Here is a 25,915-nt window from a genome sequence, read left to right on the forward strand (position 1 = left end):
ATCAATTTGTACATATAAAATACTAAATCCACCAATTAAAACAGAAATATAAATTAATCCCTAAAAAAAGCCACGTAAACGTAAACGTTGAGTGTTATTTCTACACTCCACTGTATCTTTTCAATCTAGTGTTCTTGCTGTTGTTTGGTTATGCGTACTATAGTCCTAGTGTTGTATTTCGTGTTTATAAGAACGTCGTTGCGAATGCAATTTTGCGCATGTTTTTTTACATGTACTTTTGTGCATGTCCATTTGAGCGAGGGTGTTTGTGCATGTTTGTTGATTTGTATTAATGTCCTAGGATTGTAGCTTGTGTTTTCATGAACCTTTTTGCGAATGCACTTTTGCGTGAGTACTTTTGTGCATGATTTTGTACTTTTACTTATGTGCGTATCTTTTGTAGCGAGTGTTTTTGTGCACGTTTCTTGATGCGCATTCGTGTCCTCGAACTGTAGCGGGTATTTTTATGATCGCTTTTGGAATCCAATTTTGACCATGTTCGAGTCCGAAGTTGGAAATTTGACATTAGACCGGAATTGTAGCCAGCTGAAATAGCTTTCTAATGCCGCCAGAACGAGTTGATTTAGAGTCCGGATGAGAAAGTTATGCTCGACTTCGTTGACACTACCGAAGATGTTGATGAATCCTCTCTTCTAATTTGATTTTATTTTGCTAATTGCAACTCTTTTCTTACTCTTTGATCATTTTTGCTTCATGGACACCTCATTATCAATTTGTACATATAAAATACTAAATCCACCAATTAAAACAGAAATATAAATTAATCCCTAAAAAAAGCCACGTAAACGTAAACGTTGAGTGTTATTTCTACACTCCACTGTATCTTTTGAATCTAGTGTTCTTGCTGTTGTTTGGTTATGCGTACTATAGTCCTAGTGTTGTATTTCGTGTTTATAAGAACGTTGTTGCGAATGCAATTTTGCGCATGTTTTTTTACATGTACTTTTGTGCATGTCCATTTGAGCGAGGGTGTTTGTGCATGTTTGTTGATTTGTATTAATGTCCTAGGATTGTAGCTTGTGTTTTCATGAACCTTTTTGCGAATGCACTTTTGCGTGAGTACTTTTGTGCATGATTTTGTACTTTTACTTATGTGCGTATCTTTTGTAGCGAGTGTTTTTGTGCACGTTTCTTGATGCGCATTCGTGTCCTCGAACTGTAGCGGGTATTTTTATGATCGCTTTTGGAATCCAATTTTGACCATGTTCTCGTCCGAATTTGGAAATTTGACATTAGAAAGGAATTGTAGCCAGCTGAAATAGCTTTCTAATGCCGCCAGAACCAGTTGCTTTGGAGTCCGGATGAGAAAGTTATGCTCGACTTCGTGGACACTACCGAAGATGTTGAGGGATCCTCTCTTCTAATTTTATTTTATTTTCCTAATTGCAACTCTTTTCTTACTCTTTGATCATTTTTGCTTCATGGACACCTCATGATCAATTTGTACCTATAGAATACTAAATCCACCAATTAAGACAGAAATTTGAATTAATCCATCAAAAAATCCACGTAAACATAAACGTTGAGTGTTATTTCTACACTCCATTGTATCTTTTGAATCTAGTGTTCTTGCTGTTGTTTGGTTATGCGTATTAAAGTTCAAGTGTTGTATTTCGTGTTTTTAAGAATGCTGTTGCGAATGCAATTTTGCGCATGTGTTTTTACATGTGCTTTTGTGCATGTCCATTTGAGCGAGTGTGTTTGTGCATGTTCGTTGATTTCTATTGATGTCCTAGGATTGTAGCTTGTGTTTTCATGAACCTTTTTGCGAATGCACTTTTGCGTGAGTACTTTTATGCATGATTTTGTACTTTTACTTATGTGCGTATCTTTTGTAGTGAGTATTTTTGTGCACGTTTCTTGATGCGCATTCGTGTCCTCGAACTGTAGCGGATATTTTCACGATCGCTTTTGGAATCCAATTTTGACCATTTCGAGTCCAAATTTGGAAATTTGACATTAGACAGGAGTTGTAGCCAGCTGAAATAGCTTTCTAATGCCGCCAGAACTGGTTGATTTTGAGTCCGGATGAGAAAGTTATGCTCGACTTCGTGGACACTACCGAAGGTGTTGAGGGATCCTCTCTTCTAATTTGATTTTATTTTCCTAATTGCAACTCTTTTCTTACTCTTTGATCATTTTTGCTTCATGGACACCTCATTATCAATTTGTACCTATAGAATACTAAATCCACCAATTAAAACAAAAATATAAATTAATCCATAAAAAAAATCCACGTAAACGTAAACGTTGAGTGTTATTTCTACACTCCACTGTATCTTTTGAATCTAGTGTTCTTGCTGTTGTTTGTTTATGCGTACTATAGTCCTAGTGTTGTATTTCGTGTTTTTAAGAACGTTGTTGCGAATGCAATTTTGCGCATGTTTTTTTACATGTACTTTTGTGCATGTCCATTTGAGCGAGGGTGTTTGTGCATGTTTGTTGATTTGTATTAATGTCCTAGGATTGTAGCTTGTGTTTTCATGAACCTTTTTGCGAATGCACTTTTGCGTGAGTACTTTTGTGCATGATTTTGTACTTTTACTTATGTGCGTATCTTTTGTAGCGAGTGTTTTTGTGCACGTTTCTTGATGCGCATTCGTGTCCTCGAACTGTAGCGGGTATTTTTATGATCGCTTTTGGAATCCAATTTTGACCATGTTCGAGTCCGAAGTTGGAAATTTGACATTAGACCGGAATTGTAGCCAGCTGAAATAGCTTTCTAATGCCGCCAGAACGAGTTGATTTAGAGTCTGGATGAGAAAGTTATGCTCGACTTCGTTGACACTACCGAAGATGTTGATGAATCCTCTCTTCTAATTTGATTTTATTTTGCTAATTGCAACTCTTTTCTTACTCTTTGATCATTTTTGCTTCATGGACACCTCATTATCAATTTGTACATATAAAATACTAAATCCACCAATTAAAACAGAAATATAAATTAATCCCTAAAAAAAGCCACGTAAACGTAAACGTTGAGTGTTATTTCTACACTCCACTGTATCTTTTGAATCTAGTGTTCTTGCTGTTGTTTGGTTATGCGTACTATAGTCCTAGTGTTGTATTTCGTGTTTATAAGAACGTTGTTGCGAATGCAATTTTGCGCATGTTTTTTTACATGTACTTTTGTGCATGTCCATTTGAGCGAGGGTGTTTGTGCATGTTTGTTGATTTGTATTAATGTCCTAGGATTGTAGCTTGTGTTTTCATGAACCTTTTTGCGAATGCACTTTTGCGTGAGTACTTTTGTGCATGATTTTGTACTTTTACTTATGTGCGTATCTTTTGTAGCGAGTGTTTTTGTGCACGTTTCTTGATGCGCATTCGTGTCCTCGAACTGTAGCGGGAATTTTTATGATCGCTTTTGGAATCCAATTTTGACCATGTTCTCGTCCGAATTTGGAAATTTGACATTAGACAGGAATTGTAGCCAGCTGAAATAGCTTTCTAATGCCGCCAGAACCAGTTGCTTTGGAGTCCGGATGAGAAAGTTATGCTCGACTTCGTGGACACTACCGAAGATGTTGAGGGATCCTCTCTTCTAATTTTATTTTATTTTCCTAATTGCAACTCTTTTCTTACTCTTTGATCATTTTTGCTTCATGGACACCTCATTATCAATTTGTACCTATAGAATACTAAATCCACCAATTAAGACAGAAATTTGAATTAATCCATAAAAAAATCCACGTAAACATAAACGTTGAGTGTTATTTCTACACTCCATTGTATCTTTTGAATCTAGTGTTCTTGCTGTTGTTTGGTTATGCGTATTAAAGTTCAAGTGTTGTATTTCGTGTTTTTAAGAATGCTGTTGCGAATGCAATTTTGCGCATGTGTTTTTACATGTGCTTTTGTGCATGTCCATTTGAGCGAGTGTGTTTGTGCATGTTCGTTGATTTCTATTGATGTCCTAGGATTGTAGCTTGTGTTTTCATGAACCTTTTTGCGAATGCACTTTTGCGTGAGTACTTTTATGCATGATTTTGTACTTTTACTTATGTGCGTATCTTTTGTAGTGAGTATTTTTGTGCACGTTTCTTGATGCGCATTCGTGTCCTCGAACTGTAGCGGATATTTTCACGATCGCTTTTGGAATCCAATTTTGACCATTTCGAGTCCAAATTTGGAAATTTGACATTAGACATGAGTTGTAGCCAGCTGAAATAGCTTTCTAATGCCGCCTGAACTGGTTGATTTGGAGTCCGGATGAGAAAGTTATGCTCGACTTCGTGGACACTACCGAAGGTGTTGAGGGATCCTCTCTTCTAATTTGATTTTATTTTCCTAATTGCAACTCTTTTCTTACTCTTTGATCATTTTTTCTTCATGGACACCTCATTATCAATTTGTACCTATAGAATACTAAATCCACCAATTAAAACAAAAATATAAATTAATCCATAAAAAAAATCCACGTAAACGTAAACGTTGAGTGTTATTTCTACACTCCACTGTATCTTTTGAATCTAGTGTTCTTGCTGTTGTTTGTTTATGCGTACTATAGTCCTAGTGTTGTATTTCGTGTTTTTAAGAACGTTGTTGCGAATGCAATTTTGCGCATGTTTTTTTACATGTACTTTTGTGCATGTCCATTTGAGCGAGGGTGTTTGTGCATGTTTGTTGATTTGTATTAATGTCCTAGGATTGTAGCTTGTGTTTTCATGAACCTTTTTGCGAATGCACTTTTGCGTGAGTACTTTTGTGCATGATTTTGTACTTTTACTTATGTGCGTATCTTTTGTAGCGAGTGTTTTTGTGCACGTTTCTTGATGCGCATTCGTGTCCTCGAACTGTAGCGGGTATTTTTATGATCGCTTTTGGAATCCAATTTTGACCATGTTCGAGTCCGAAGTTGGAAATTTGACATTAGACCGGAATTGTAGCCAGCTGAAATAGCTTTCTAATGCCGCCAGAACGAGTTGATTTAGAGTCCGGATGAGAAAGTTATGCTCGACTTCGTTGACACTACCGAAGATGTTGATGAATCCTCTCTTCTAATTTGATTTTATTTTGCTAATTGCAACTCTTTTCTTACTCTTTGATCATTTTTGCTTCATGGACACCTCATTATCAATTTGTACATATAAAATACTAAATCCACCAATTAAAACAGAAATATAAATTAATCCCTAAAAAAATCCACGTAAACGTAAACGTTGAGTGTTATTTCTACACTCCACTGTATCTTTTGAATCTAGTGTTCTTGCTGTTGTTTGGTTATGCGTACTATAGTCCTAGTGTTGTATTTCGTGTTTATAAGAACGTTGTTGCGAATGCAATTTTGCGCATGTTTTTTTACATGTACTTTTGTGCATGTCCATTTGAGCGAGGGTGTTTGTGCATGTTTGTTGATTTGTATTAATGTCCTAGGATTGTAGCTTGTGTTTTCATGAACCTTTTTGCGAATGCACTTTTGCGTGAGTACTTTTGTGCATGATTTTGTACTTTTACTTATGTGCGTATCTTTTGTAGCGAGTGTTTTTGTGCACGTTTCTTGATGCGCATTCGTGTCCTCGAACTGTAGCGGGTATTTTTATGATCGCTTTTGGAATCCAATTTTGACCATGTTCTCGTCCGAATTTGGAAATTTGACATTAGACAGGAATTGTAGCCAGCTGAAATAGCTTTCTAATGCCGCCAGAACCAGTTGCTTTGGAGTCCGGATGAGAAAGTTATGCTCGACTTCGTGGACACTACCGAAGATGTTGAGGGATCCTCTCTTCTAATTTTATTTTATTTTCCTAATTGCAACTCTTTTCTTACTCTTTGATCATTTTTGCTTCATGGACACCTCATTATCAATTTGTACCTATAGAATACTAAATCCACCAATTAAGACAGAAATTTGAATTAATCCATAAAAAAATCCACGTAAACATAAACGTTGAGTGTTATTTCTACACTCCATTGTATCTTTTGAATCTAGTGTTCTTGCTGTTGTTTGGTTATGCGTATTAAAGTTCAAGTGTTGTATTTCGTGTTTTTAAGAATGCTGTTGCGAATGCAATTTTGCGCATGTGTTTTTACATGTGCTTTTGTGCATGTCCATTTGAGCGAGTGTGTTTGTGCATGTTCGTTGATTTCTATTGATGTCCTAGGATTGTAGCTTGTGTTTTCATGAACCTTTTTGCGAATGCACTTTTGCGTGAGTACTTTTATGCATGATTTTGTACTTTTACTTATGTGCGTATCTTTTGTAGTGAGTATTTTTGTGCACGTTTCTTGATGCGCATTCGTGTCCTCGAACTGTAGCGGATATTTTCACGATCGCTTTTGGAATCCAATTTTGACCATTTCGAGTCCAAATTTGGAAATTTGACATTAGACAGGAGTTGTAGCCAGCTGAAATAGCTTTCTAATGCCGCCTGAACTGGTTGATTTGGAGTCCGGATGAGAAAGTTATGCTCGACTTCGTGGACACTACCGAAGGTGTTGAGGGATCCTCTCTTCTAATTTGATTTTATTTTCCTAATTGCAACTCTTTTCTTACTCTTTGATCATTTTTGCTTCATGGACACCTCATTATCAATTTGTACCTATAGAATACTAAATCCACCAATTAAAACAAAAATATAAATTAATCCATAAAAAAAATCCACGTAAACGTAAACGTTGAGTGTTATTTCTACACTCCACTGTATCTTTTGAATCTAGTGTTCTTGCTGTTGTTTGTTTATGCGTACTATAGTCCTAGTGTTGTATTTCGTGTTTTTAAGAACGTTGTTGCGAATGCAATTTTGCGCATGTTTTTTAACATGTACTTTTGTGCATGTCCATTTGAGCGAGTGTGTTTGTGCATGTTTGTTGATTTGTATTAATGTCCTAGGATTGTAGCTTGTGTTTTCATGAACCTTTTTGCGAATGCACTTTTGCGTGAGTACTTTTGTGCATGATTTTGTACTTTTACTTATGTGCGTATCTTTTGTAGCGAGTGATTTTGTGCACGTTTCTTGATACGCATTCGTGTCCTCGAACTGTAGCGGGTATTTTTGTGATCGCTTTTGGAATCCAATTTTGACCATGTTCGAGTCCGAAGTTGGAAATTTGACATTAGACCGGAATTGTAGCCAGCTGAAATAGCTTTCTAATGCCGCCAGAACGAGTTGATTTAGAGTCCGGATGAGAAAGTTATGCTCGACTTCGTTGACACTACCGAAGATGTTGATGGATCCTCTCTTCTAATTTGATTTTATTTTGCTAATTGCAACTCTTTTCTTACTCTTTGATCATTTTTGCTTCATGGACACCTCATTATCAATTTGTACATATAAAATACTAAATCCACCAATTAAAACAGAAATATAAATTAATCCCTAAAAAAAGCCACGTAAACGTAAACGTTGAGTGTTATTTCTACACTCCACTGTATCTTTTGAATCAAGTGTTCTTGCTGTTGTTTGGTTATGCGTACTATAGTCCTAGTGTTGTATTTCGTGTTTTTAAGAACGTTGTTGCGAATGCAATTTTGTGCATGTTTTTTTACATGTACTTTTGTGCATGTCCATTTGAGCGAGTGTGTTTGTGCATGTTTGTTGATTTGTATTAATGTCCTAGGATTGTAGCTTGTGTTTTCATGAACCTTTTTGCGAATGCACTTTTGCGTGAGTACTTTTGTGCATGATTTTGTACTTTTACTTATGTGCGTATCTTTTGTAGCGAGTGTTTTTGTGCACGTTTCTTGATGCGCATTCGTGTCCTCGAACTGTAGCGGGTATTTTTATGATCGCTTTTGGAATCCAATTTGGACCATGTTCGAGTCCGAAGTTGGAAATTTGACATTAGACCGGAATTGTAGCCAGCTGAAATAGCTTTCTAATGCCGCCAGAACGAGTTGATTTAGAGTCCGGATGAGAAAGTTATGCTCGACTTCGTTGACACTACCGAAGATGTTGATGGATCCTCTCTTCTAATTTGATTTTATTTTGCTAATTGCAACTCTTTTCTTACTCTTTGATCATTTTTGCTTCATGGACACCTCATTATCAATTTGTACATATAAAATACTAAATCCACCAATTCAAACAGAAATATAAATTAATCCCTAAAAAAAGCCACGTAAACGTAAACGTTGAGTGTTATTTCTACACTCCACTGTATCTTTTGAATCAAGTGTTCTTGCTGTTGTTTGGTTATGCGTACTATAGTCCTAGTGTTGTATTTCGTGTTTATAAGAACGTTGTTGCGAATGCAATTTTGCGCATGTTTTTTTACATGTACTTTTGTGCATGTCCATTTGAGCGAGTGTGTTTGTGCATGTTTGTTGATTTGTATTAATGTCCTAGGATTGTAGCTTGTGTTTTCATGAACCTTTTTGCGAATGCACTTTTGCGTGAGTACTTTTGTGCATGATTTTGTACTTTTACTTATGTGCGTATCTTTTGTAGCGAGTGTTTTTGTGCACGTTTCTTGATGCGCATTCGTGTCCTCGAACTGTAGCGGGTATTTTTATGATCGCTTTTGGAATCCAATTTGGACCATGTTCGAGTCCGAAGTTGGAAATTTGACATTAGACCGGAATTGTAGCCAGCTGAAATAGCTTTCTAATGCCGCCAGAACGAGTTGATTTAGAGTCCGGATGAGAAAGTTATGCTCGACTTGGTTGACACTACCGAAGATGTTGATGGATCCTCTCTTCTAATTTGATTTTATTTTGCTAATTGCAACTCTTTTCTTACTCTTTGATCATTTTTGCTTCATGGACACCTCATTATCAATTTGTACATATAAAATACTAAATCCACCAATTCAAACAGAAATATAAATTAATCCCTAAAAAAAGCCACGTAAACGTAAACGTTGAGTGTTATTTCTACACTCCACTGTATCTTTTGAATCTAGTGTTCTTGCTGTTGTTTGGTTATGCGTACTATAGTCCTAGTGTTGTATTTCGTGTTTTTAAGAACGTTGTTGCGAATGCAATTTTGCGCATGTTTTTTTGCATGTACTTTTGTGCATGTCCATTTGAGCAAGTGTGTTTGTGCATGTTTGTTGATTTGTATTAATGTCCTAGGATTGTAGCTTGTGTTTTCATGAACCTTTTTGCGAATGCCCTTTTGCGTGAGTACTTTTGTGCATGATTTTGTACTTTTACTTATGTGCGTATCTTTTAAATTTTCCTAACTTTCTTATGTAAAGTTGATGCATTTTAATTAAGTTTAACTCTTCCAAAATATTACTTGACTACGTGAATTATCGAATATATATATGATAAATGAAATCATAAATTATTTGCTAAATATGAATTTATATGTGCACTATACACTTATTAATTAGCTTATACATACATGTATAAGTATTTACTTAATGTATATATATATATATACACACATACATATGTGTGTGTGTGTCTGCATGTGTGTGAAGGTATGTGTGTGCATGCGTGTGTGTATATGTGTGCAGCCGTGTGTGTGTGTATAATTGCATATAGGTTGAGTATAGTTATATAAACCTATATACTAACCTAGGGTCTAGACCTCAATAATCACCACCTAAACCACACTCAACCCCTAACCAAGAATGGTAAACCCAAAAGCCTCTCTTCCTAATTTAAAAAGGGCCAATATCTCTCTCTCTCTCTCTCGGCTGGTTTCCTCTCTCTCTCCCCCGAATTGTTTTCTCTCTCTCTTCCTCACCTAGTCTCTCTCCACCCCTTGGCAGCATCACCACCGTGAGCCACCATCAGCCACCCCAAGCTCCAAAAAAATCATAACATGAGAATTCCCTATCCTATCCTCCTTCTAGAGTTCTCCAAGAACTCTATTTATACGAGGTGCCCTTTCACGGGAGAAATCACATCTCACCTCCTAATACGCTCCATAGCTCTCTCCCTCAAAATAGCTTGGTTAGAAATCGAAGATTGAAGAGGTAAAGAACCTCTCCCGATGTTTTCTAATTTCTTTCTTCTTTTCCCCTTTTCTAATCTTTCGATTCTCTTGAAGGTTCAAGAGCATTTTCTTTTGGCTAGCTTTCTTTCTAACATCAGGTAAGGAATCGAAATCCTTGCTGCAAATGGAGGTATCAAGTATCAAGAAAGAAATTTCGGAAATTAATCTAAAAGACACTCCTCTTCTTCGTTTTATGTTGTTCTTGCATTTTCGTGTTTAATTTTGTTGGTTCTTGCATTTTAAATCATTGCATGTATGATCAGACTGCATAATCCGTAGGTTCAAGTCTTTTAAAAAAAAAAAGATTAACAAAGAAATTTTGAGTTATTAATCAGTTTTCGAAGAAAATTAGATTTTGGTAAATTTAGGGGCATGCATGTGAAGATCTAGTAAACTAGAGGACTGATCTGCAAATTTCTACAAGATCGGTTAGATTTAGTTGAAATTAAGAATTTTAATTTCTGAAGTTTTTGATTTAAGAGATTAATTATTTTGAATGAATAAATGAAAGTTTGGAAGAAAATGGAAATTTTGGGGTAGAAATTGTAATTTTCAGAAACAGGCTGTTCTTCGAATTTTTAAGAATTAAAATAAAGAAAAACTGAGATTTTAATTGAATTATCTGAAATCTGCCTAATTAATGTGTTGTTGATTTTGGGATGAATAATCGGATTTAACATCTTTATGGAAATTAAATTAGATTAAAAGTTTCTTTAAGTGTTTTGGTAATACTTCTTGTGTAATGACACCTTGGTAAATTACTTTAAATATACCTATAATATATATATATCCTCTATTAGTTATAATGTTATTATCTCTAATAAATTAAAGTCATTATTCAAGTATGCTTATAAAAAGTATACTAAAATACATGTAGATATATATATATATATCTATATTCAATTTTTGGGTGTGTATAATTATTTATATGTATATATATATATATATATATATATATATATATATATAGTTCGGTTTATATATATATATATATATATATATATATATATGTGTGCCTGTATGTCATTTTGATATATTTGTATATACATATGTTTAAATATATGAAATGCATAAGTAAGAATATGATATTAATATATTATTAATGCATAATTTGTAAATGCATAATTGTGTGTGTGCGTGTGTGCATCAGTGAGTGTGCATGTGTGCATAAGTAAGCTTAGATGTCTAATTGTGTAATTGATATAATGTGTTGGTGTATTTGTTGGTCACTTGATTGATATTTGTGATGTCTCTTGGTGGTTAAATTTATTGATGGTTGTTGTGAATTATTAGTACCTTTGGGTGCCTATGTGAAATTCTCATTACTTCTTTCTTGCCACTTTTGTAATAAATGAAAATAATTTGGGGAGGTTACTGGAATACTTAGAAATAATAAGAAGGGATACGGGGGGCCGGTATTCCAACCATAGATACCATAGTTCGGTGGTTTGATTCCACCAAAACGGGCTCAGAATAAATTCTTATTATCTAAGTACAAAAGTTAATCTCTCATCGGATCCGATAAAATGTTTTAAATAGTTCACGATGTTAACCGAAAATCGAGACATATGTGTGTGTTTTACGTTAATTTTGATTGCTCCTACGTGACTTAATATTTTATATATATAGTAGAACAATATTTGCAAATCTCGATATCTTTCGAGATCCTTACTGAGCTTTGTTAGCTCATATAGATATTCTCCGTTTGCAGGATCTAGTAGGGATAACCCCGCCGGTTTGGACTAGTAGCGGTTCGAGGGGTCGATTCCGGAAATTTTTGGCTCGTATGGAGGATCCACTAATGTTGCTTATTATCTTAGCTTTTGTTTATTTTGCATTGAAGACTCTTACTATTTCTATTGTAGCTCATGTATATTACTACCCCTAGTGTAAGGCGAACTTTCCTATGTTTCCTTTTAAACTAGTATATGTAAAATAGTACGGTTTGATGGTTTAATATCTCCGCCTTATAATTACTTCCGCAAATCTCCGTTTGTCTTCTCGTGTGATAGTAAGCATCGAAATTTTGAACCTAAGGACAAGGTGACACCAATTAAGTCTTATCAAAAAAAAAAAAAAAAAAAAAACTCCACGGTGAAGAAAGATACATAATATTTTCTATGAATTTTAGACTTCCGCTCGCGTATTCCTTCGTAAACTTCCCGGTTTATTAGTTGGAACTTAGGGGGTGTCACAGATCATGGTATCAGAGCAAGATTAGTGGAAATCCCATACGAGTGAGAAAGTCGGAAATTGGACGCCTCGGAACGTGAAGATCTTGTCCATCCGGTAAACGTGTGTTTTGTTTTTTTCTTATATTGCCCTAGTTTTAATTACCAGTGCGACAAAGGCATGGCAGGAAGACGAACTCGGAACTCTGCCAACATGAACGACCCACGCGACCCCATTAGTATTATCCACGATCTTTCCGAACTCATTCGTGAACAAGCCCAAAACCATCACGAACAAATCCAGCAACTTCTCCAAAACCATCCACCTCCACCACCGCAACCGAATCCCCAAAACTTGTACGAAAAATTCCTCCGTATGAATCCATCGGAATTCCACGGTGGTCCCGATCCCGTAGTAGCCGAAGAATGGATCAAGTCCCTGGAAGTTATTTTCGACTATATGCAAATGGGTGATCGTGAAAGAGTACACTGCGCCCTTTTCTTACTTCGTAACGAGGCCCGAAACTGGTGGGAAGGAGCGAAAGAAGGAATCGAACTCGAAAACTTGCAATGGTCAATCTTTAAGGTCCAGTTTTTCGAGAAATACTTCTCTAAGGATATCCGAGCCAACAAACTCAAGGAATTCCTTGAACTTCGTCAAGGCGATCTTTCCATGACCGAATACATCCGTCGCTTCGAAAGAGGCTGCTTGTACGCCCCGTTCATCGCCAAGGATGCCGAGGAAAAGAAGAACCATTTCACTAGGGGACTACAGCCCGAAATTCGACGAGATATCCGCATGTCCGACGCTTCTACCTTCCGTCAACTGGTAGACAAAGCACTTTCAGCCGCCCAAGATGAGATAGAAATTCAGCAGAACCGACGTCCTCAAAACTTTGGCTCTCGACCTTGGAAAAAACCCAATGTCGGCAACGGAAAATTCAAGGAAAAGAGAAGCCACTCCACTAACTCCCGGCCAACGGCACCACCTCTCAAACCAACCTGCTCGAATTGTGGAAAATCTCACTTTGGAGTATGCGTGAAAGGCACCGATGCATGTTTCCGATGCAGACAGCCTGGCCACAAGGCAAGAGACTGCCCGAATAATCAAACCCAGATTCCTGGCCGTGCATTTGCAATGACTCAGGAGCAAGCTCAACGAGACCCCTCCATGATCGCAGGTACTATTTTTATTCGCGGAGAACCTGTATGTGCCTTAATTGATTCCGGTTCTACGCACTCCTTCATAGCTACCAACGTATCTGAACGACTCAAACTTACGCCCACTCGTGTATATCACGAGTATTGCATTTCCATACCCTCGGGTGATGAGATGAAGTCGAACCTAGTAGTAGTTAACTGCCCTATCCAAATCCATGACCAACCTATGGATTTTGACCTAATCATCCTACCGATCCAAAATTTCGATCTTATTATGGGTATGGATTGGCTAACGAAGTTCAATGCCCAAATCAATTGCGCACTAAAAACTGTTAGTTTTTCTCTCCCTAGCGGAAATCTCTTAAAATTCCAAGGCCATCGTGAAACCCTAATTCCCATCATCTCGGCAATCAAAGCCGCTAAACTGATTTGTAAGGGGCATACTAGCTATCTAGTAGACGTCCTTGAAATCGGACCTAAGCCCAAACCCCAGATGTCTGAAATCCCCGCTGTTCAAGAATTTCCCGAAGTCTTCCCCGACGACCTCCCAGGATTGCCACCCGATCGCGAGATAGAATTCGAAATTAACCTAATCCCCGGAGCAGCACCCATTTCTAAGTCCCCCTACCGCATGGCCCCGATGGAACTCAAAGAGCTGAAAGATCAAGTTCAAGAATTGCTCGATAAGGGCTACGTCCGCCCCAGTCATTCCCCATGGGGAGCTCCAGTGTTATTTGTTAAAAAGAAGGATGGATCCCTCCGCCTCTGTATAGACTACCGAGAGTTAAATAAGATCACCATAAAGAATAAATACCCCCTACCCCGCATCGACGATCTTTTCGACCAACTCCAAGGAGCATCCGTCTTCTCCAAAATCGACCTCCGTTCCGGATATCACCAACTTAAAGTCAAGGAGGCCGATATCCCTAAAACCGCGTTCCGAACCCGGTATGGTCACTACGAATTCATGGTTATGCCATTTGGTCTAACGAACGCCCCAGCCGCATTTATGGACCTAATGAATCGAGTGTTTCACCAATACCTCGACAAATTCGTCATCGTTTTCATTGACGACATTCTAGTCTACTCCCGAAGCAAAGAGGATCATCTCTCCCACTTGCGGATCGTACTTCAGACCCTACAATCACATAAATTGTACGCCAAATTCAGTAAATGTGAATTCTGGTTATCTAGTGTAATCTTTCTCGGACACATTATCTCTGCCGAAGGACTGTCTGTCGATCCCGGAAAGATAGAAGCCGTCTCCAACTGGCCCGTTCCGAAGAATGCAAAAGAAATTCGAAGTTTTCTTGGCCTGGCTGGGTACTACCGTAAATTCGTCCAAGATTTCTCGAAGATTGCGGCACCACTCACCCGACTCACGAAAAAGGAAGTCAAGTACCAGTGGACCCCAAGTTGCGAAGCTAGCTTCCAAGAGCTCAAGAGGCGATTAACTTATGCCCCTATTCTTGCATTACCTGAAAAATCTGGAGAATTCATAGTCTACAGTGACGCCTCCAAATTAGGGTTAGGCGCCGTACTAATGCAAAATGAAAAAGTAATCGCCTACGCCTCTCGACAACTCAAAGAATACGAGAAGAACTACCCGACTCACGATCTCGAACTAGCAGCAGTGGTCTTTGCACTCAAAATCTGGCGACACTATCTCTATGGTGAAAAATACACAATTTACACCGACCACAAAAGTTTGAAATACTTCTTCACGCAGAAAGAGCTGAACATGAGACAACGACGATGGCTCGAATTAATCAAAGACTATAATTGTGAAATTCTATACCACCCCGGAAAGGCAAATGTTGTAGCCGACGCACTTAGCCGAAAATCAATGAACGCCCTCACAATTCAGTCCGACCTTAGAAACTCTATTCGAACAGCACAAGACCAAGATCCTCAAATTCAGAATATTCGTGCCAATCTAGAATCGAACCCCGACTTTCGAATCTCCACCGATGGACTCCTCCTATTCCAAAATCGCACTTTTATTCCCGACAATTTCGAGATCAAGAGACTTATTCTAACCGAAGCACACCAAACTACATACACCTGCCACCCCGGATCTACCAAGATGTACCAAGACCTCAAAAAGCTATATTGGTGGCCCGGAATGAAGAAAAATGTCGCCCAATTCGTCGCCGAATGCCTCACGTGTCAACAGGTGAAGGCTGAGCACCGACAGCCCGGAGGCTTACTTCAGTCAAATCAAATTCCCGAATGGAAATGGGAAGTAGTAACGATGGATTTTATTCAAGGAGTTCCAAAGACGCAACGTGGATCTGACTCCATTTGGGTAATTGTCGATCGTCTGACCAAATCAGCTCATTTTCTTCCAATCCGAAAGACGTTTAGCCTAGACAAACTAGCGGAACTTTACATTCAGGAAATTGTCCGACTCCACGGCGTTCCAACCTCAATCATTTCCGATCGAGACCCCCGGTTCACTTCAAAATTCTGGAAAAGCCTACATACAACCCTCGGAACCAAGTTATCATTCAGTACCGCCTTCCGTCCCCAAACCGACGGACAATCAGAACGTACAATCAAGACTCTCGAAGATCTACTCCGAGCCTGTACTGTAACACCCCACGTGTTCAAAACACGATAATAAAACCTCTAGTCACGTATTTTTCCAATAATAGGGCCATACGTGAATTATTGATATCCGAATTATTAGATATCAAATTTATTACGTGACCTTATGTGCCTATGTGTTTCGGTAATTATGCATGCATATTAGGAATTATCATAATATATAATATATATATGAATATATGTATGTGTGTGCCGTGTATGTGTGTGTGTAATTAGGGGTGGATTATTAAATAATTAGAAATTAAATAAATGATTATCCTAAGCCTAGCCTAACCCCTATTAACCCAATCCTACACTCCATCTCTAGCATGCTTAATTAGAAGGTCAAGAGTCCTTCTCTCCCCCTCATTTCGGCTGCACCTAAACCCCTCTCCTTCTTCATTGTTCTTTCCTCCTTCAAACCACCGAAACCACCATTGATAGCAGCTCCACCAAAGCTCGAACCACCCCCAAATCAGCAAGATACTTCTCAAACCAACAATGAGAATTCCCTATCTCACCCTTGCCCTTGAATTCTCCAAGAACACTATAAATACATGGTGCCCCTTCACTAATGAGAACACTTCTCACCTTGAAATCTACACCGTGTCCTTCCACATTAAGGTAGCTTGGCTGAATCTTCAAGCTTGAAGAAGGTAAGAAGCTGCCATTCAAAGTTCTTCCACCTCTTCTTTCTTCTTCGTTCTTTTCCCCCTCTAACTTTCGGTTTTTCTTTGAAGGCTCCCAAGAACCTTCCCCTTTTCATCTAGCCTTTTCCTTTCTGTTTTTAAGGTAAGGAATCGAAATCCTTGCTGCAAATGGAGGTATCAAGTATTAAGGATAAAATTTCGAAATTTATTAAAAGACACCCCTAATTTTTGTTTGTGTTGATTCTTGCATTTATTTGTTCCTTTTTGTTAGTTCATATGATTTATGTTATTGCATGTATGATCAGAGGTCTTAAATGGTAGATTTGAGTTGATTACCTTCAAAGAATTTTCAGTTATTTCGAAAGTTGTGAAGAAATTTAAATTGGGAAAAGTTTTGGGGTTGCATGTGTAAATCGGCATATTTTCGGGCCAGATCTGCAATTTGTGAGGAGTCAGTCTCATATCAGTTTTCAAAAATAATTTTTAGCATTATTGAACCGAAATTCCAGATTTAGAAATTTTTTTAGAAAAGAGTAATTTTTGAACTCCTAGTGGCCTTGCATGTATGGATCTAAAAGTTTTGGGGTGGAAAATGGAATTTTCAAAGTTGTTGCATAAATTAAGATTTTAACTTCGTTTTCTGCATATTTTGAATAAAGATTTCGGATTTTTGGGGATTTTTCATGAAAAGTGGATTTTGAAATTATAGTGTTGTTGCATGTGTAATTTGAAAGAGTTTTGGGGTAAATCTGTAATTTTCGAGAAATTGGGTCCAATTAGAATTCCAGGTCTGTTTTCCAGCATTTATAAAAGGAAAATATTCAGTTTTAAAGGGGTTTTACCAGAAAATGGAATTTGTGAATTTCTAGAGGTCTTGCATGTATAGATCTAGAGAATCTAGGGTGAGTTATGTAATTTCTGGAAATTCGGCATCAAATCATTCTAACTGAGTTTTCTGCATTAATTTGAATTTCAGTTAAGTTAAGGGTTGATTTTGTGAAAGTATGAATTTTTGAACTTTAGATCATATTGCATGTGTGAGTTTTAAACTTTGGAGGGCAGAACTGTAATTTTCAGAAGTTCAGGGGTGTTGTGCTGAATAACCGAAACCTCCTATACTAGCATGTTTTCCCTTAAATCCTAGAATCAATTAGCAATAAGATTGGTTTTGAATGTTTTGAGTATTATTTTGGGTAAGTATGCTTTAATGTGCTTTTCGATAAAAGCCAAGTTTATGTGAAACATGTGTTTAATGGTCACTTGATTGATATTTGTGATGTTTTGTGGCTTTTATATTTCTTATGGGTTATTGTGGAATATTTATACCTTTATGTACTCAATCGAAATTCTAAGTACTTCAGTCGTGCCATTTGTGTAATTAAATAAAATAAATTGGGGAATTAATGAAATACTTAGACAAGATGAGAAAGGATACGGGGGGCCGGTATTCCAACCATAGATACTACAGTTGGGTGGTTTGATTCCACCAAAACGGGCTCAGAATAATTTTCTCGTGTTCTAAGTAAAGAAGTTGATTTCTCATCGGATCCGATAAAAAGAGGAATTCTTATGTTTCTATAGTTAATGAATTATGTGTACTCTAAATGTAAATTATGTTAATTGTTGTGGTGCTTGTGCTATTGTTATATAGTATATGTAGTATGGCTATATTTTAAAGTCTTGGTATCTTTCGATAACCTTACTGAGCTTTGTTAGCTCATATAGATATTCTCCGTTTGCAGGTACTAGTACTACTCACTCCACCGGATTGGACTAGTCGACGTTTCGAGAGGCCGATTCCGGGTTTTTGGTTCGTATGGAGGATCTACTTATAATGCTTGTAGTGCTATCTTTTGTGTACATTGACCTTAGGACAATTACTATTTCTATAGTAGCTCATGTGTATTATTATCCGTGGTAAAGGAGACTAAGTTCTCCGAATGTGGGCCCCTTTTGTTAAACTATGGTCCATTTATTAATATTTAGTTTTGATTATGGACTTTAACCTTTTTCTATGTTTTATCAAGGTGACACCACTTAAAAGTCTATATTACGTAATCATTGGGTAATTAGACGTATACTCCACCATGCCACTAAATCATCCCGCCGAAACATTTTCCGAAGCCGACTCCGTCTTTAAATTTTAAGTCTCAAAGAAAATAATAATAAGGTGTAATCGGTTCACTAAACCCCTTGGAGTCTACCCACATACCCAATTACTTAAATAATACCTTTAAAGCTTCCGTGCATGGCAAACCCTCTCGGTTTGCTATACGAATACTAGGGGGTGTCACAGACATGGTATCAGAGCGAAATTTGTAGAAACTTTATACGAGCATCGAACCGGAATTCGGAAACCTCGAAGCGAGAAAGACTCAGTCGGTCCGGTAAATATGTGCTTACTTGTGTTTTATATTATCTTCTATTGTTCTAAAAAAATTATTTTTGCAACACACACACTAAGACATGACAGGAAGACCATCTCGGAACACCGCCACCGCCAATAATCTCCCGGACACCGCTAACATTATTCTCGGTCTCTCAAACCTCATCCGCGAACAAGCGCAAAATCATCATGACCAGATCCAACAACTCTTTCAAAGCCAACGCACCCCCACCTACGCCTCAGCCAAACCCCCAAAGCCTATACGAACGTTTCCTCCGTATGAAGCCCTCTGAGTTCCACGGTGATCCCGACCCGGTCGTAGCCGAAGAGTGGATCAAATCCTTGGAGGTGATCTTTGATTACATGCAAATGGATGACCGTGAACGAGTGCACTGTGCCCTCTTTCTACTTCGCAACGAAGCCCGGAACTGGTGGGAAGGAGCTAAGGAAGGTGTTGAACTCGAGAACTTGTCATGGGAAGCATTCAAGGTTCAGTTCTTCGAGAAATACTTTTCCAAGGACGTCCGGGCCAACAAACTCAAGGAATTCTTGGAGCTCCGCCAAGGAGATCTTACCATGACCGAATACGTTCGACTATTCGAGCGAGGATGCCTGTACGCCCCATTCATCGCCAAGGACGTTGAGGAAAAGAAAAATCACTTCACAAGGGGTTTACAACCTGAAATTCGAAGGGACATCCGCATGTCCGACGCCACTACTTTTCGCCAAATGGTGGACAAGGCACTGACGGCTGCTCAAGACGAAAATGAAATTCAGCAAGGGAAGCGATCCCAACCACCCACACCACGACCATGGAAGAAGGCCAACTTTGGGAATCATAAATTCAAAGGAAAGAAGGTCCAGAGTCCAAGCCCTAAACCAGTAGCACCGACGACCAAGCCAATTTGCTCGAACTGCGGAAAGGCTCACTTTGGAATCTGCGTAAAGGACACCGAATTGTGTTTTCGATGCAAAAAGCCAGGCCATAAGGCGAGAGACTGCCCCAGCGCTCAAACTCGAGTCCCCGGCCGCGCGTTTGCCATGACCCGAGAGCAAGTACGTCAAGATCCGACGATGATCGCAGGTACCGTCCTTATTCTTGGAGAACCCGTGTATGCTTTGATTGATTCTGGTTCTACACACTCCTTTATTTCCACCAATGTGTGCGTACGTCTTGGATTAGTACCAACTCGAGTAAGCCACGAATATCGCATCTCTATGCCCTCGGGCGAAGAAATGATCACTAACAGAGTAGTGGAGGATTGCCCCATTCAAATTAAATCTCAACCCATGAGGTTCGATCTCATCGTACTAGCAATCGAAAATTTTGACCTCATAATGGGAATGGATTGGTTGACCAAATTCAAAGCCCAAATCAACTGCGCCTTAAAGACCGTAAACTTTTCTCTTCCAAATCACACCCTCTTAGAATTTCAAAGCGACGCCGAGACTCTAATTCCCATAATATCCGCGATCAAAGCCACCAAACTCATCAACAAAGGACATGTCGGCTACCTAGTCGACCTTCTGAAGACCAGCTCAAAACCTCAACCGGTGATGTCCGAACTTCCCGTCGTCCAAGAATTTCCCGACGTTTTCCCTGATGACCTACCCGGGCTACCGCCCGATCGCGAAATCGAATTCGAAATTCATCTTATTCCGGGAACAGAACCAATCTCAAAGGCTCCGTACCGCATGGCTCCTGTGGAACTCAAAGAATTGAAGAATCAAGTTCAAGAGTTACTTGATAAGGGTTACATCCGCCCCAGTCACTCTCCATGGGGAGCCCCGGTACTATTCGTTAAGAAGAAAGACGGATCTTTCCGCCTTTGCATCGACTATCGAGAGCTAAATAAGGTGACCATAAAGAATAAATATCCTCTACCCCGCATCGACGATCTCTTTGACCAACTCCAAGTGTAACACCCCACCTTTCCAAAACCGAAAATCCAAAAAAACCCGAGATTAATATTCCTAACTCGAAAACCCTTAGGGAGTATTATCATGTGATTATATGCATTACGTGGATTTAATTATGTTTCTTACGTGATTAATTACGTGCGCTATTGTATATGTGATTTATATGATTTAAATTCCGTAAATTTAAAATACTAGGAAATTTCGTGATTTACGTGGTTTACGTGAATAATTGCATATCTTATTTATTTCCATTTTTGGGGAATTATGTGGATTATATTATATATGTATATACATATACATGCACATGCATATACGTACCTAGATATATATATACTACTACATGCAATACATATATGTTTGAGTATATATATATATATATGACCGAAGGTGTATGTGTGTGTGTGTGTGTTCGGATTGTGTGTGTGTGTGGTATTGATACAAGTTGTGCTTATTTTTAATAAAATAATTAGTGAATAAAGTGTGCATGTTTTTACACTTGGCACACCCTAATCATTTGTATAATCCCACACTCAAAGTAACCCAAAAGACACTCTCATTTCTCCTTCTTCTTCCACATACACCTATTGCTTGTCTTCTCTATCTCTCTCCACCGAAGCAAAGCACCACCACCATCGGCCTCCTCTCTCCACCTCACTTCATAATTTCCAAAGAATTCCCAATATAACCATGAGAGTTCCCTATTTAACTCTTGCCTTGGATTACTCCAAGAACACCGTGAAAACCACCTGCCTTCTTTCGGGAGATCACAACTCCTCCCTCCTTGAAGCTCACACCATCTCCTTCACAATCAAGGTGGCTTGGCTAGACTTTGGTGCTTGAACGTTTTCTTCCTTTTTGGCCATTTTTCTTCTTCGATTTTAAGGTAAGAATTTCCGATTCTTGCTGCAATTAAGAGACATCAATAGTATTGAAAGGATTTTTCATAAAATTTTAAAAGATTGGGAAAGATTTCGAAAATTAGGGGTTTTTGAAGAAAAAAAATGGAAAGATGAGTGTTCTTGTTAAATTCTTGTTCTTGCATGTATAATCTATGTTGATAGTGGTTAGATAAAGCATTTATTGGCCAAAAGCCTTAACAATTTCAGATTTCAAAAAGGGGTTTTCAAGAAAATGAAAAATTTTACTTTTTGTGGTTGCATGTGTAGATCTTCGAAAGTTTGGGCCAAATCTGTAATTTTTGTAAAGTTTGTCCGAAAATTGTTTTCAAAACTGATTTCTAGCATTTATTGAACAAGATTTTCGGATTCAAAGAATTTTTGTAAGAAAAGGTTGATTTTGAAGTTTTAATAGACTTGCATGTGTAGATCTAGAGATTTTGGGGTAAAATATGTAATTCCCGAAATTTCTGCACAAAGAGACTTTTCAAATTCATTTTTCTGCATCTAATAAAGTAGAATTTCAGATTTGTTAGGGGTTTTCAAGAAAAAGTTGATTTTGAACTTCTAGTGTGGTTGCATGTGTAAATTTCGAAACTTTTGGGTCAAAACTGCAAATTCTGAAAAATCCCTCATTTTTAAAGTTTGGATCTGTTTTACAGCAAGTATTAATTAGGAAAAAGTTTTAATTAACAAGTTTTTACATCAATTAGAGTTATATTAGAGTTTTGGATTGTTAAAGTGAAAAAGGGAATTTCCTAGTTTTATTCCAAGAAAATTCGAAACTTTGTGAAACTTTGAAATAATTTCAGAATCTGGAATTTGAGTCAGTTAGGAGTTATAGGATTTAATTTGAGAATTTTTGGAATTAATTTGCTAATATTTCGAAATTTAGACATCATGCATGTCATTTAATATATTTGGTGCCTTAATGCTTTTGTCCTTGATATGATGGTGATGAGTGATGAATTGTAGTATTTGTGGTACTTTAATTTCTGTTGGATGTGTTTAATGGCTGTGGAAAATTGATTGAAATAGACTATTACCTAGATGTGGTAATAAGTCCCTTAAATAAAGGTAAAAAAGTGTTTTGTGCTTGAGCTTACTTTGATGAGTAATTAGTGAAGTTTAATGTGTTGATTGTGCATGTGTGTATGCTGAAAATGTGGGAATGTGTGTGTGCTGATTGTGCATGGTGTGTGTGCCGTGTGTGGTTGTGTATTTATGTGTGTGAATTTGGGAGTTGTGTCCAAATCATAAATATTTGGTAAAATGTGATATTTTGGTGATTTGTGGCACTTGATTGACATTTGTGATGTTATGTGTGGGTCATATGCATAATTTCGAAAAGTGCATTAAATGATTTTATTTGAAAGGTTAATGGAATATCGGGTAATAAACAACTCGGATATAGTGGGCCGGTATCCAACTAGGATGATGTGGTAGTGGTTTGATTCCACTTAGTGAAAACGGGCTCGTAACAGGTTTATTGCTCGGTACAGAAATTAATCTTTCACGGATCCGATAAACCGATAAATGTGTTTTTCATGATTTTCACAAAAAGGGCATTTTAGTCATTTTGCATAATTACGTGATCTTGTTGAATGATGTGTTTTTGTGAGATACGTGATTTTGACCGATTGCCTTGTGTTTTGTGCGAAACGTGGGTAAGAACGGGTATACAATACTTTATATTATTTATAACGTATTTCCAAAGTTTGGTAATACTCGGATTTCTTACTGAGCTTTATAGCTCATATAGATGTCTTTTAATTGCAGGTAGTAGTAATCCTCAACCGGGATGGATCGAGTAGTGGATCGAGGTCTTGCCCGGGATTTTGGAAGACGTACGAGGACCTATGAATGAATGCTAGGATTTGGTTATTTTCTTTTGGTGGTGTAACCCTAAAACCGTAACAATTCCCTTTCGTACTTTTGAACTCGTTTTTTTTTTTATTATGAATCGTACTTATTTCCTATCTTAATATATATAGTTTCGTAAATTGCTATTTTCATGCCTTCGTTAGAAAACTTCGAATTATTCACCAAAAATAACCTTTCCGAACTCTGATTTATTCTCGAACCGAAAAATGTTTAGTAAGAATGTAGCACTCGAATGAGAAACCTCCTTTCGAAACTTATTTCTAAATCAAGCTTTGTATTCGGCCAAATCAATCCAACAAAGTTTTCGAAAATGCAAAGCCTTCAACACCCAAACGAACATATTTTTAATAATTACATTTTCACCCCATTCCAATGTTTCAAAAATTACATAGAGATCCTTTGCTTCCGCTAGTTTAATAAATATTCCGATAAACCGGTTCGATTTATCGCCCGACTAGAAGGGGGGTGCTACAACGGTGGTATCAGAGCATTGTTCATAGATACTCGTACGAACTTCACGGGCTTAGAGACTACTCGAGACGCGAAACTCGGACCATCCGGTAACGTATGTGTATTATTTTCTTTATGTGTTTTATTTGCTTTACTTATTAATGATAATTAATATAGAAATAATGGCGAGACGTATAACCCGAGCAAACCCGAGCAATCCTGCCAATGAACCGCACGACCCCAATCAAACCATTAATAATCTCTCCAACTTAATCCGAGAACAAGCCCAAAACCACCAACGTCAAATCGAACAACTTCTCCAACGTAATCAAAACCCGCCTCAAAATAATGCGCCTCAAGCCATATACGAACGATTTCTCCGAATGAACCCATCCGAATTTCACGGTGGAACCGACCCCACTATAGCCGAAGAGTGGATCAAATCTCTCGAAGTCATCTACGACTACATGCAAATGACCGACCGCGACCGCGTGCACTGTGCCATCTTCCTCCTCCGAAACGAAGCTCGTAACTGGTGGGAAGGAATCAAAGAAGGAACAAACCTCGAAACTTTGCCATGGACCGAATTCAAAGTGCAATTTTTCGAAAAATATTTCTCGAAAGACGTGCGAGCCCACAAACTCAAAGAATTTCTCGAACTCCGACAAGGCGACTTACCGATGATCGAGTACATCCGCCGTTTCGAACGTGGCTGCCTCTACGCTCCATTCATCGCTCGAGACGCTGAAGAAAAGAAGAACCATTTCATTCGTGGCCTCCAACCCGAAATCCGTAGAGACATTCGTATGTCCGACGCCTCAACTTTCCGCCAACTCGTAGACAAGGCACTCATGGCTGCCCAAGACGAACGAGATATTCAAAATAGCCGACGACCACAAGGAATTACTCAACGACCGTGGAAAAAGAACAATTTCGGCAACCGCCCATTCCGAGGAAAAGGAACGCAGCCCATTCGCCAAACAACCGGACCACCGCCACCGCCGCCAAGGCCAACTTGCCCTAAGTGTGGAAAGAGTCACTCCGGAGAATGCGTACACGGAACTCGGAGCTGTTTTCGATGCCATCAGCCCGGACACATGGTAAAGGACTGCCCGAAACCTCCACCGAACGTCCCCGGTCGAGTGTTTGCCATGACTCAGGAACAGATCGAGCAAGACCCGTCTATGATAGCAGGTACCATATTTATCCTCGAAGAACCCATTTACGCTCTTATCGATTCCGGCTCTACTCATTCCTTTATATCGAAAGACATAATTGCGCACTTAAATCTCGAACCAAATCGACTAAACTACGAATACCGAATTCTCATTCCCTCCGGCGAAGAGATGTGCTCTGACCTAGTCATAATAAATTGTCCAATCCGAGTTCATACTCAAACCATGAATTTCGACTTAATCCTCCTACCGATCCAAAATTTCAAAGTTATACTAGGCATGGATTGGTTAACCGAATTCAAAGCCCAAATCGACTGTGCCTCGAAAACGGTCATTTTTCCTCTTCCGAACGGCGAAACCCTAAAATTCCGAAGTCAACTCAAACCCTCAATTCCAATCATATCCGCGATCAAAGCAATCAAACTCATTCACAAGGGTCATTCCGGCTACCTAGTGGATATTCTAAAATCCGAGTCCGACCCCAAAGCGCAAATTTCCGACATTCGAGCTGTCCAAGAATTTCCCGACGTATTTCCTGATGACATTCCCGGACTTCCACCCGATCGAGAAATCGAGTTCGAAATCAACCTAATCCCCGGAGCCGCGCCAATTTCCAAAGCACCATACCGTATGGCCCCGATGGAATTGAAGGAACTGAAGGACCAAGTCCAAGAATTGCTCGACAAAGGATATGTTCGACCCAGCCATTCCCCGTGGGGTGC

General features: G+C 38.4%; 1 protein-coding gene across 1 annotated transcript; it reads left to right on the top strand.

The window, feature by feature from the left end:
- The first annotated feature begins 23,924 nt into the window (after positions 1 to 23,924).
- Positions 23,925 to 25,470, top strand: LOC148765781 (uncharacterized). Its single transcript, XM_088812351.1, has 2 exons — positions 23,925 to 25,379; positions 25,462 to 25,470. The coding sequence occupies exons 1-2, from the start codon at positions 24,180 to 24,182 to the stop codon at positions 25,468 to 25,470; spliced, it is 1,209 nt and encodes a 402-aa protein (XP_088668477.1). The 5' UTR covers positions 23,925 to 24,179.
- The last annotated feature ends 445 nt before the right edge of the window (positions 25,471 to 25,915 follow it).

This window comes from Erythranthe guttata, chromosome 13 (assembly GCF_056151865.1).
Source record: "Erythranthe guttata isolate IM_541 chromosome 13, IM_541, whole genome shotgun sequence".
Taxonomy (NCBI): Eukaryota; Viridiplantae; Streptophyta; class Magnoliopsida; order Lamiales; family Phrymaceae; genus Erythranthe; species Erythranthe guttata.

Bases quoted from the DNA above. Each gene is read 5' to 3' on its own strand.
- LOC148765781 (XM_088812351.1), top strand. From the start codon at position 24,180: ATGATAATTAATATAGAAATAATGGCGAGACGTATAACCCGAGCAAAC.